The sequence below is a fragment of the Diabrotica virgifera genome, chromosome 1, assembly GCF_917563875.1.
Source record: "Diabrotica virgifera virgifera chromosome 1, PGI_DIABVI_V3a".
Taxonomy (NCBI): Eukaryota; Metazoa; Arthropoda; class Insecta; order Coleoptera; family Chrysomelidae; genus Diabrotica; species Diabrotica virgifera.
In genome coordinates, this window is record NC_065443.1 from 300,778,627 (window position 1) to 300,792,674 (window position 14,048).

A 14,048-nucleotide genomic window follows, 5' to 3' on the forward strand; every position below is an offset into this window, starting at 1 on the left:
AGCGCCATCTATCCACAGTTCGAAAAAATGTCTTGAATAAAAGTTGCCTACTTTTACGTAGCGAATCCAAATTTGCAAGAAAAACTGGGAGTTTTCATTTGAGATTTTAAAGTTACCCCCCACCCTACCTCCAGGGGGTGTAGTGGGGATTGGTGTTTGGTGTTATTGGATAGATTTTTGAAAATGATTGAACACGTATTTTTCAGTTTTTTGATCCGATGTTTAGTTCGCGAAATATTCGACCGTTCCGCTACTTTTGGGACACCCTATATAATAATCCATGTTAATTATGTGATCTATTTGATTTAAAATGGATTCAGGATTTTTTATACTTTGGCAACTATGTCAACTTAGATCTCTGGCGTAGATAATGACGTGCAACGGTAAGTAAATTAGACGGACTGTACGTAAAAGGGTAAAACTGACCGACAAGGAAATAAACATAAACGGAGAAATGCTCACCCATCTGAGGTTTGTAGATGATATTGTACCAATAGCTTCCTCGCTAGAAGGCGGATTGAAAATAAATATATCTAAACCCAGATGATGACAAATCTTGTAGTCAGCCAAGATATATGCGCAGGAACGAGATCCATAGACCAGGTCATGGCTTATAATTACCTAGGTCATGAGGTTCGTGTATCAATAAATCTTCGATATTCATTTTTCCAACCACCATCCATTTTGTTGTCTTTGCGTTGATTTTTAAGCCCCTTTCAGTGTATTTTGAGCATTTGTGCTATATTTGGATACAGGACCCTCCAATCTATCACTTGTTATTCGTATCCGAAATATTGTACAAAACATTCTTCTTCTTATGTTGCCTATCCGTTACGGATGTTGGACACTAACATGGCTCTTCTGACTTTGTTGACTTCTGCCCTGAAAAGTCCGGTAGTGGTTAAGTTAAACCATTTTCGCAGGTTATGCAGCCAGGATATCCATCTTCGTCCTGGACCTCTTTTCCCATGCACTTTACCTTGAAGTATGCTCCGAAGTAGGTCATATCGTTATTTATTGCGCATTATATGGCCCAGGTATTCCAATTTGCGACGTTTTATGGTTACGACCAGTTCGCGCTCTTTACCCATTCTATGTAGAACTTCTTCGTTGGTAACTCTGTCTATCCAGGAAATCCTCAACATGCGTCTATAGCACCACATCTCAAATGCTTCGAGTCTCTTCAGTGATGCTTCAGTTAAGGTCCATGACTCCACGCCATATAAAAGAACGGAGAATACGTAGCATTTTAGTAAACGAACCTTTATTTCCAATTTTATATCGTGGCTGTTAAAGATTTTTTTCATTTTGACGAAAGCTGATCTTGCCTTCTCGATCCTTATCTTAATTTCCGTCGATTGGTCCCACTGTTCATTTAAGTTTGCACCGAAATAACAGAAGTTGGTGATTTGTGTTATAGCTTGTTGGTTAACTAGTAATTGACCAGGTGGTATCCTATTTTTGATTATAACCATGTATTTGGTTTTTTTGATGTTAAAATCAAGCCCAAACCTGCTACTTACTTCTGCCACCCTGGAGACAAGTGTCTGCAGACCTTCAAGACTGTCTGCAAAAATGACAGTATCATCAGCGTATCTTATGTTGTTCAATCGTTCTCCGTTTATAAGTATTCCCTCGTCTATGTCCGTTAGCGCTAGGTTCATAATGTGCTCTGAATATGTATTGAACAATAATGGGGACAATATACATCCCTGTCGCACACCTCTTTTTATATTTATGTCGTCTGTTAACTGATCCCCTACTCTAACAGCTGCAGTTTGTTCGTAATAGATATTGTTTATTATACGGCGATCTCTGCTGTCTAGACAAATTAAATTTAATATTTTCATCAGTTCGTCATGTTTTATTCTATCGAACACTTTCTGGTAATCAACAAAACACACATATATATCACAATTCACGTCTCTACATCTTTGAAAGAGAACTTGTATTGCAAAAAGTGCCTCTCAAGTACCCAATGCATCCCTGAAGCCGAATTGTGTATTTGTCATGTGTTCTTCACACTTTTTATATATTCTTTTATGTATAATTTTTAAAAAAGTTTTCAGGAGATAGCTCATAAGGCTTATTATTCGATAATCTTCACATTTTTTGGCATTGGGTTTTTTAGGGATTGTTATAAAAGTTGATCTTAGCCACTGTTGGGGTATTTTTCCACTTTGGTATATATTGTTGAAGATCAAGGTAAGTCTTTTGACTTCGTCTTTATCCATAATTTTCAAAAATTCTGAGTAGAACTCGTCTGGTCCTGCGGCTTTTCCCTCCTTAATATTGTTTATAGCAGCTTCTACTTCCGCTTCGAGAATAGGTGGTCCGGTATCGTCATTTTCATTTTGTGTGATGGTGACATTTCTATCGTTTTCAAATGTTGTTGTCACATAGTTCATCCATGTTGTTTTTGTTTCCTCAATATCAACTATTGGATTTCCTTGAGCGTCTGTTAAGTGTCCCGGCCTTTTTGATTTATAGATGCCTGCTGCTTCTTTGATCTTTTTGTGTAGGTTGAAGGAATCGTGTTTACGTTCCAATATCTCAATTTCTTCACACTTTTCTTCCAGATTTCTGTTTTTAGCTTCCGCAACAACAAAACATAACCTGCCGTAATTAACATATTTACGTTGTCCGACTAAAGAAACGAGGCTATAAAGTCGGACAAGAGATCGACAATCATTAGTAATTAATTATTAATACATTCAATAAAAAATTAAGATATTTTTTTATCTTTTTCATTTTTACTCAGTTTGAGTATTTAAAACTGTCTTTCGGTCCTTTTCCTTGACGAAGGGAAGGTAAATGCGTGGCCTAAGCGTCCTCTATTTGCTTTCTCCTACTTTCGTCGTCTCTTGTGATTATATATTGTAAAATCCGGAGATATGGGATGCAACCAGAAAGCAGTTTATTAACGAAAAGTCTTGGATTTAAAATATTGTTTATTATATTTTTATTTCAGTTATTCTAATTGTTTAAAAGGTAGTAAACTTTGCATCTGGGGCTTTTCGTTGTTTTCCTCGTAATAGGAGAGATGTCGCTGAATTGCGTCTCAGAGGTGGGTTCATTGTATTGCGATGGTTTGCCTTAAATTGGCAGAATTGTTTGTATTTCCTTCAGAGTTGAGACTTCTGAGCTTTACCGATGAGGCATAAGGATGCTGAAATAGCTATATGGAGATGGTGGTCCAACTCTGAATCAAATATAAACAAAACCTGCCTTGATCTTTTTTTTTTAAATTAAGAGTTTTGTAATAACAAAACTGTACCACGCAAGAGTGACATCTTGCGAGTGTCGGACTTGTCCGACAAAATAATTTATTTTAAAGGCAAAGTTTTTAACCTAATATAAACATTAATAATATTGAAAAATATTAAAAATATTACTAAAAGATTTTTAATTAAAAACTTTTTGATTCATTTCCCTGGTAACACCTTCATGGCTTCTAAAAATTGCAGGCCAGATGGATGCTGAAGCGAATAAGACAAGAGGGAATTCAAAAACTTACAATTCACGACCCCGTCTGTTCAGCTGGTAAATTCCAACGGAAAATGGACCTTTTTACTCAAAGGAGTAAAGACCAATATAAAAATAAAATAAAAATTCCATTTTTATTCAGTTGCAATGCGAAGGCAAAACTGTCTTATTTTTCACTTAAAACAGGAAGCGCAGACCAGCACTCTGAATCGACGATTTTCGACTCTTTTTGGAGTCATCATCGGAGAGGGATAGGCTTGCTGCTCCCTGCCTGAAGTGACAAAACCACGAAAGCTTATCCCCGCATTGCAACTGACGTTAATGAAGTAGGTGACTAGCGTCATCTGGCCACTGAAAGGCAAAGTTTTCAACCTAATATAAACATTAATAATATTGAAAAATATTAAAAATATTACTAAAAGATTTTTAATTGAAAACTTATTGGTCCATTTCCCTGGTAACACCTTCATGGCTTCTAAAAATTTCAGGCCAGATGGATGCTGCAGTGAAGACAAGAGGGAATTCTAAAAAGTTGCAATTCACGACCCCGTCTGTTCAGCTGGTAAATTCCAACGGAAAATGGACCTAGTTACTCAAAGGAGTAAAGACCGATATAAAAATAAAATTCCATTTTTATTCAGTTGCAATGCGAAGGCAAAACTGTCTTATTTTTTATTTAGAACAGGAAGCGCAAACCAGCACTCTGAATCGATGATTTTCGACTTTTTTTGGAGGCATTATCGGAGAGGCGTAGGCTTGCTGCTCTCTGCTCGAAGTGACAAAACCACGAAAGCTTATCCCCGCATTGCAACTGACGTTAATGAAGTAGGTGACTAGCGTCATCTGTCCACTGAAAGGCAAAGTTTTCAACCTAATAATTTTAATATTTTTCAATATTATTAATGTTTATATTAGGTTGAAAACTTTGCCTTTCAGTGACCAGATGACGTTAGTCACATACCCCATTAACGTCAGTTGCAATGCGAGAATAAGTTTTCGTGGTTTTGTCACTTCGAGCAGAAAGCAGCAAGCCTACGCCTCTCCGATGATGACTCCAAAAGAGTCGAAAATCGTGGATTCAGAGTGCTGGTTTGCGCTTCCTGTTCTAAGTGAAAAATAAGACAGTTTTGCCTTCGCATTGCAACTGAATAAAAATGGAACTTTTATTTTATTTTTAAGTTATTTTATTCTAAAGCATAATCTTCTAATTAAAATTAAAAATTATAGTTTTGCAATCACAAAACCTAACTGCGTTAGAGCTGCAGCTTTAGGCGTGGGGCGTGCTGAAACGCATCCAACCTGCACTCTGAAATTTTTCAAAAAATGGTAGACCCGCTCAAACGAAGCAATTAAAACCATTTTTAAAACTTTTGTAATCATTTTTGAAAAAGGACGATGCACTCTGGACTACGAGAGTCATTCGTAAAAAAAGGTTCACTATGCCGCTGAGAAAGAGTGCAACGTGCTGGGGGAAATATGGCAACACTGCCTGATACATAAGCTCTCTCTCTCTCTCTTTCTCTCTCTCTCTCTCTCTCTCTCTCTCTCTCTCTCTTTACTTATCAGTTTCGCTTTCGCTGCATTGATCACAGTGATACCCTAGCTGCCTTCGAAGATGTAGATCGCGGTCGCTGTTACTGTTAATGTTAAATTCACGCTGTAATACACCTGTGATTTCACATATTGCCATTCATCGATGGTTAATCTAAGTTTATGGGTAATAGCGCATATCTGTTTCACATGTTGACAATGTTTCTACACTCTACACCACTTGCGAACATGTTGAAATGATATGCACTTTTACTCCTCATCATCATCATCAGTAGCTCGACAACCCTTTTTGGGTCTTGGCTTGTTCTAGTATTTACCGCCATTCTGTTCTGTTACTTGCTTTGTTCTTCCAGTGGGTAATCTCAAGTGTTTTCAGATCTTGTTCCACTTGTTCCATGTATCTAAGTTTGGGTCTTCCTTTTGACCTTCTCCCTACTGGTGCTTGCCTCATTATATATTTTGGTGTTTCGGTCTCCAACATCCGTTCAACATGGCCCAACCAGCGCAGACGTCCGATTTTTATGGAAGTTATAACGTCAAGTTCGTTGTATGCTACGTATAGTTCAAAATTATATCTTCTGCGCCATACGTCATTATCTTTTCTCTCTTCTACGGCACTACAGCTCAAATTGAGCCTTGGCCTCCTTTATTTTTTGCCTCCACCCTTGCCTGTCTGTGGCTGCTCTTCTCCATACACGGACTCCTAAAAGGGCTTGTGCGTCGCTGTTTACTGTGTCTTCCCAGCGCTTTCGTGGCTTCCCAACCGGTCTCTTTCCTTGCATTCTAGCATTCAGTTCTCGTTTTGGTAGCCTATCCTCAACCATTCTTATCACATGTCCGGCCCATTATCTTTTACCCCCTTATATATACAGTGCTAGTCAAAAGTCCGTACCCTCCTCGTATCTTTTGAACGGTTATACCTATAGTGAAATTTGGAGGGATGAAATAAACGGACGTAAGCTTCTTAACTAGTCATGACAGGTGACGTAATAGTGACAGATGACTTTACAGCGCCACTGTGACAGATAATTTTAAATGGGACCTTATGACAAGTGATACATCGTTTGAAAGGTATTGAAAATACCTATTCAGACATACTAATTTTGTTTGAGTTTAAGCTAATTTTGATGAATAAATGAAATAATATAAAATTGTAGTTGCGCATTTAATTAATAAAAATTCTAAATTCCGCCTATGATTACTTGTCAAAAAGGTTGATGTTGTCGTAAAAACTACTAGAGAATTGAAAAACGTTCATTTTTTTTTACAACAAAACCATAGGCGGACATTTGAATTTTTATCAATTAAATGCGAAAGTACAATATTATATTTATTTAATTTATTCACCAAAATGAAAATAAACTTAAACCCAAAAAAATTAGTATGACTGAATAGGTATTTTGAATACCTTTCAAACAAGGTATCACTTGCCATAAGGTCCCATTTAAAATTATCGGTCACAGTGGCTCTGTAACGTCATCTGTCACTATTACGTCACCTGTCATGACTAGTTAAGAAGCTTACGTCCTTTTATTTCCTCCCTCCAAATTTCACTATTATAGGTATAACCGTTCAAAAGATAAGAGGGGGGTACGGACTTTTGACTAGCACTGTATACAGGGTGTCCCCGAAAATAGTGCGTTCCTTAAAGGCATAGGTAGAAGGCATCATGTAGAGCAAAAAAGTCTTATAACATTTTTTTCTAAATTTCGCTGTTTGAGCAAAAAATCAAAATACATTTTGGAAGGCAAATTTAAATCTGACAACTATGTGCAGTACAAAAATCTAAATAAAGACAGTCACAACTTTAGTAAACATTATTGAACATTTTCTGTTGTATTTTCAGTCGTAACCTTACGAATTAAACCATAGTAGATAGTTACTTACTTATGTTAAAATAATGTATTTAAAATTTCCAGCTTTAATCCAAAACATTAATTAATTCAGATAATAGCAAATGCCATATTATTAAAACAAGAAATAGTTATTTTGCAGATATTAAGTACCTACATTAGGATGAAAAAACGTCTCGTAAAAACGGGATTGTCCCGTTTTTTAACGATCGTACCGGGGGTCCCGAAAAAGTCTCCCGGGATGCCCAAATGTCCCGTATTTACGTTGGCATTATTAGAACATAATATGTGACGTTGGGTTGATGATTTTTGTTGCGTCTCTCTTCGATCCATCCAATATAATCCTTTAAGTGGATAATTAATACATATGGTTTGTCCATAGAGAATTTAATATTTTTCAGCAAGGAATTAAAAAGATTGAAAGAAGTACAAAAAGTGTCATGAAAGTTAGGGACCGTTCAAGTATTACGTAACGCAGCTGGGGGGGGGTCAAAAATCTTCAAACATTGCGTTACGCAATAGTTAAACGCCCATTAAGTAGAGTGCGTTACGTAGGGGGAGGGGGGTCCAAAATCGCGTTACGTAATACTTGAACGCTCCCTTAATGATGTATTGGAACCTATTCTCATAGTTTTGACCAGAAGAAAAAAGGAACAGTTCTTATCATTTAATGTAAAATCCATTCTTAAGTGTGGCAGTATTATGCAACAAGACGAAATTAACTTCAGAACTGGAGTTAATGACTTTTATGAAACCTGCAAACTTACTGTATCTTGAAAAATGGAGCGTACTTTTTTCTACTTTCTCAAAGTTTAAATGGGTGCTTTGAAGGAGATTCCCAGTTGGAACAAATTAAAGAAACTCTGTGTTATTCGAATGAAAACCCCATTCATAGAAATCATACTTTGCTACTTGATCAACTTGCACCATTAAGGGATTTTGTAAGTGAAAAAAATAAAAAATGAACTGATCAAGATAACAAACTACCTCAGTGTCACGAAAAATGGGTTTGTTTTTTAAAACGCATACCAGACCAGGAATTTTTAAAGATATGCAAGTATGTGTTTGCGATCCCTGCCCTGAACATTCAAAGGACTGAGGAAGGAACAATATGGGAGTGGATACCCTTTCTGTAATCTTGTAAGTAGGTAGTTAGTCTACAATTTAAAAATGGACTGTTTTAGTTTTTACAACTTTATATTGGAAAAAGAAAAGGTTTTAAAATTGGCTGGAACGAAAGAAAAATATCCCCAATTAAAATCCTAAAGATCTTTTGATTCCTAAAATTTTAACTTTTACCAACAATTTAAGCTATCTTGTTTAATTACGTTTTCAAGTACCTATGTTATAATAAATAAGTGTTCATTCCAAAATTGTTGTTTTAAATTAAATTACATATTCATAGGAAAAATGAAAAGGATTTATAGGTCACAAATTAGCTAAAAAAAGAATGTCTCAATAATTATGTCTCCATGCAGGCGCCTCGGTCGGACACCCTTTAGTTGGAGTTCATCGCCCCAAACCCTTCTTGGTTATGACCATAGATTTGATAAGATGACCTGTTTTTTCAATTGGTCAACCTACATAGATGTCGACGACCTTGAAATAATAGTAAATAAAATAAGGTTGGATTATCCTAAAAGCCTTAAGTCACAAACGATCATATTGAGTGCCCCTTGACTGCGGACGGCGACGTTGTCAGATTGGTTAAATTTCTGTACATAAAAATTCACGTATATGGAAAACAATGTAATTTTTATTTTGGAAACGGCTAACTTTAGAAAAAAATGTTATAGGACTTTTTTGTTCCTAATTGTGAATTATATTCATACCTTAAAGGAATGTACTATTTTCGGGGACACCCTGTATGTGTCTGAGGATTTTCCGTTCAAACGTACCTAATAAGTTCTCATCGCTTTTCGACAGTGTCCATGTCTCTGATCCATATATAAGGACCCATAAGCTTCGATTAACTGACGATGAATGCCAATAGGTGAACTCCATTTTGTATTTAAAAAACGTATCACAGCATGAATTTTACATTGGCATTAACAGTGACTGGGACCTCCATCTTCGAAGGCTGCTAGAAGAGAGAGGAAGAGTTGATGTATAAGGCAGTGTTGTCAGATTTTTCCCAGCACGTCGCAGTGTATATCTGTATAATTGGAGGAAATAAATGATACACATACACAACTAAATATTTAAATAAAAGAGACCTAAATAAAATTTTTGGCAAACGTAAATTTTCATGTTTATTTCAAATTTACTAGACATCATAAAATAAAAATTCATCATACATCACTATAAAATCCACTTATTCAAAGCAGATATGTATCTACAAACGCGAATTTTACAATAACCCACATTCTTTTAGTACCTCGTCAAAGCATGAACATGAATCGCTATCAAAATACACGACACACAAATACACACGCACTTTTTAAAACATATAAAAACAGCACTTACTTTATATTTGGATTGCACCTCTCTGATGAATCCGTACCTAAAACAAACAAATCGTGACTTGTATTTCATCAGAGCATTCGAATGAAAGATTTTATGTCAACAAATAAAACGGCAACGGCGGCTTTCGGTTTTGTGGAAAGCTGATGTGGGAGTTTTAAAGGTTTTGATGGTCGTTAAAGATTTATTTAGATACATAGATACAGTCGGTCCCGCTTATTAGAATACTGGTTATACGAATATCCCAGTTTATGGAATACGAACTTGAGGTCCCGAAATGTTTACATTTCGGGATTTACAAAATACATAATACCACTTAATAGAATATTTTTCATTTCAACGAATAATTTTTATGTACAATTTCCTAAAAATTTAAATTATGTTATATAAATTATGTTATTTAAATTATGTGACATTAACTTCAGTTGCTGTTTGTTGGCCCTGAGGAGAACCTCTCTACATGGACTGTATGTAGTAACTAGCAACTCAACTTCAGTTGCTATCTAGAGTCCATTTAGAGAGGTTACCTTCAGAACCAGCAACCCACATAGTTGGGAGTACTGCGTTGCCATGCTGTAAAATCAAGTAAAAGTTCAAACATCACGTAATATTAAATACAACAAAGCAACTTTCTAATGACTTTATACCATTTAAAGGATTTTCACTCAGATATTTTTAGAGGATCAACCATATACCTTGTAAGTAGCACCGATAAGAGAATTGTTATTCTGAAGACGATGTGTAATGTAAATGTAGCCCAAAAGGGACTGTTTAATATAATATGGGTTTAATATAATATGTTTAATATAATATACCTTTTATAAAGGTATATTATTTATACTTACTTATATAAAATTTTTGTGATTTATGGTATATAGCAGAGCTTCTTAAACTCTTTTCATTCATGACTCCTATTTATAATTGCGAGTTTCCTGGCGACCCCATATAAATATAAAAGAAAGATAAACAAAAACTCTCTCGAGCCCAGAATTTTGCTACGCGACTCCATTGGGGTCGCGGCCCATAGCTCAAGAAGGCCTGATATAAAGTATAGTTAAATCACACTTTAAATATCACAAAAATTGATCATTACCAGAGAACGGCAGTTCTCGCCAGTGGCGCACAATACCCCTACATGCGGCACTATATACACACACACACACACACACACACACACACACACACACACACACACACACACACACACACACACACACACACACACACACACACACACACACACACACACACACACACACACACACACACACACACACGATATTTTCGATTTTATAAATCTGACTGAATTGAAAATTGGGCCAAATTCCATCTTAAAGTTTAGGAAAAGAATCGCCCATCCATATGTCAACTCTCCATTTTGATCCAAGGGTGTGGATTTTACGGCCCTTCTCATTTAGGGTCTGCTTTTGTTCTCCTCCACAAAACTCCCAAAAATTTAAGTCCGACTTTTGCGGCTTCTGATAGTACTGATGATTACCTTTCCAACGCATGTCTAATTTTAAAAATCAGTTATACCATTCAAAAGTTACCGGGCTCTGAAATATGACTCAATTTTTATTTAAAAAGGGGAAAATGTTTGTGGATATTTATGTATGTATGTATGTATGTATGTATGTATGTATGTATGTATGTATGTATGTATGTATGTATGTATGTATGTATGTATGTATGTATGTATGTATGTATGTATGTATGTATGTATGTATGTATGTATGTATGTATGTATGTTTGTATGTATGTATGTATGTATGTATGTATGTATGTATGTATGTACAGGCCGTCTAATTTACTTACCGTTGCACGTCATTATCTACGCCAGAGTTCTAAGTTGGCAGAGTTGCCAAAGTATAAAAAAATCCTGAATCCATTTTAAATCAAATAGATCAAATAATTATGGTAAACGTGGATTATACAACAAAACAAATTAATATTCAATGTAAATAAATAAAAACTTTAGAAATAGAGAACAATAATTAAGTTATAATCTTACGTTAAAGTAAATAATAAAAACAGTAAATATAATAAAACAAATAATACTCAATAGTAAATAATGTAAACAAATATGAAGTGTCATCACCGCAACTGTCAAATAAATGTTACCAATTTATTCTAAAATGTCATCTTCGTTCGATTACAGTTACAGTGTGATCCTAGCAAATGTGCTTCATAAAAACGTTTTATAATCCATTTATACAAATTAAATGAAACATATTATTGTGTATTTCTTTAGGTTAACCTTAATAGATATCTCCAAATATTATTTTTACTCGTATATAATAAAATTTGTCTAGTGGCTGTAATTCCAGTATACTAGGCAAAATGATTCTAAAAAGAACACACCAACCGCCTAAATATTTCGTCTTGTAATTATGTGACGTCACAGGCTATGACGAGGATGACTTGCAACGGTAAGTAAATGAGACGAAGTATATGTATGTATGTGTGTGGAAAAGTTACATCATTTAGATTTTTTTTTCTGTGTTTCAAGAGGGAGTCAGGGCTGATTCAGGACCGGTGTAGTTTGTGACTTTTGACCACCCATAAGCCAGCTATAGGGCTAGGTAGATACAAAATAACATATTTTTTGGGCGTATATATCTTAGGTTCAAGGAGAGGCAGGAAAACCGCATATACACCAAATCAATAGCGTTGAGTTAATATTTCAAATAGTGTCTAAGCGGTCAAGATCATACCTACACACGTCTCAGTATACCCGAAAAACTGAAGAACTAAACTTTGGAAATTTTGGTTTTTCGACAATTACTCAAAATTTCAACCTACAAATTGTGCCAATAACTGAGCGTTTGTAGGGGGACTCTAGACGCATCTAACGGTGTATACCGCATATCTGGGAAGATTTGAATTTTTACGTTATAGGCTTCATAATTATGATCAAATATACTTCTTATGGGAAAAAAGGTTTTTGAAGCTCAATAATTCCTGTAATACCTTCAGTTATCATACTTGACCTTAGATGCATCAGATACTACTTGTCAATACGTTTCAAACTCATGTTTAATGATCAAAATTGGTTAAGCCATTCAGAAGTTATCGAGTTCCAAAAGTATAATCCATTTAACCATTATCGCCAAAATGGTTTATGTAGTTGCAGTGGTTACGACGCTAAATTGATAGGGCAATCCGAGTTCATTTACCGGACATACCAATATTTTTTTTCAATCTATTTTGAATAGAAAAAAACTAGTGTACATTCGATGGACACTAGATCATTTGAGAGATAATGCTATAAAGACGACCATTTATAACGCTTAACGTGGAATCGAGAAACACTACATTCAACTTTATACATTTCATTTATAAATAACTTTAAAAAATAACTTTGAAAAACTCCTGATACAAGAATAAAAATCCGCTAAACTCCGTAAAAAGGAGTGGCGCATATAGTATTCCAGCTACAAAGGTGCTGATATGAATATTAGGTACGTGGCGCGAAAGTGTATTTTCATTTTGGTGGAAAATAAAAATCTAGTTTTATTTTAAAATATGTTTCCATAATATTTGCTATATTTGAAGTAAAACGCGCCACAAAAGAGCTTCAAAATACAAACTCTATCAAAATTATTCTTTTGTGGCGCGTTTTACTTCAAATTTAGCAAATATTATGGAAACATCTTTTAAAATAAAACTAGAATTTTATTTTCCACCAAAATGAAAATACATTTTCGCGCCACGTACCTAATATTCATATCTACTGTGGGCTAATTAGCAAAATTCATGGAAAAGTTATTTACCAGCAATTTTATTGCTGGAATCGAATTATATGATCCTATATATTAATAATATAGGTATGCAAAGTCCGCAGATAGTGTGCTACTTTTTTTATAAACAAAATGGCGCCGACAAATCGTATTTTTTTCAATTATTGCTCTACAACTCCGAAGATTTTAACTCTACAACCAAAACAGCTTAATAAAAATTCACCGCAATTAAATTCTGCATAGAGATATGTTTTTCACGATTTGCTCCGACGAAAATTTTCCTCGGAAAATGCGGGTTTTCCTAACAAAAACTCTAATTTTCAAATAAAGTTTTAGGTAAGTGATTATTAATCAATAATTAAATAACTTAGTGACATCAAAGCTTTCTTGGTATAGTTTGTAATTCCAGAAGCCGATGAAAATTAAACGAATATTTTAGCAACAATTCAATTGTTAATTAACAATTTACGATCGCAATAATAAACAAAATAATCATGATACATTGATCAAACTTATAAAGATTATAAAGATGAGATGCTTATTTAATATTTTATCGACAAAATATAAATTTTTCTTTTTAATAATCTTTAAATTTTGAAAAAAAAATAGTTATAATACGCTGGTCTAATTAGTAAAGTACAAAGAAAGGTTATTTACCAGCAATTTTATTGCTGGAATCGAATTATAAGATCCTATATATTATTAATATAGGTATGCAAAGTCCGCATATAGTGTGCTACTTTTTTTATAAACAAAATGGCGCCGACAAATCTTATTTTTTTCAATTATTGCTCTATAACTCCGAAGATTTTAACTTTACACCAAAAACACTCAAATAAAAATTCACCCCAATTTAATTCTGCATAGAGACATGTTTTTCCCGATTTGCTCCGATGAAAATTTTCCTCGGAAAATGTGGGTTTTCCCAACAAAATCTCGAATTTTCAAATAAATT

The 14,048-nt window shown here is 34.7% G+C and overlaps 1 protein-coding gene across 2 annotated transcripts in view; it reads right to left on the reverse strand.

Moving 5' to 3' along the window:
* Nucleotides 1-14,048, reverse strand: part of LOC126879182 (serine/threonine-protein phosphatase rdgC) — a 736,378-nt gene that overhangs the window by 117,686 nt on the left and 604,644 nt on the right. For both annotated transcript variants that reach the window (XM_050642225.1, XM_050642224.1), the window contains one exon: nucleotides 9,357-9,393. In XM_050642225.1, coding sequence (XP_050498182.1) covers nucleotides 9,357-9,393 — 37 coding nt within the window. The remainder of the gene's footprint in view (nucleotides 1-9,356; nucleotides 9,394-14,048) is intronic.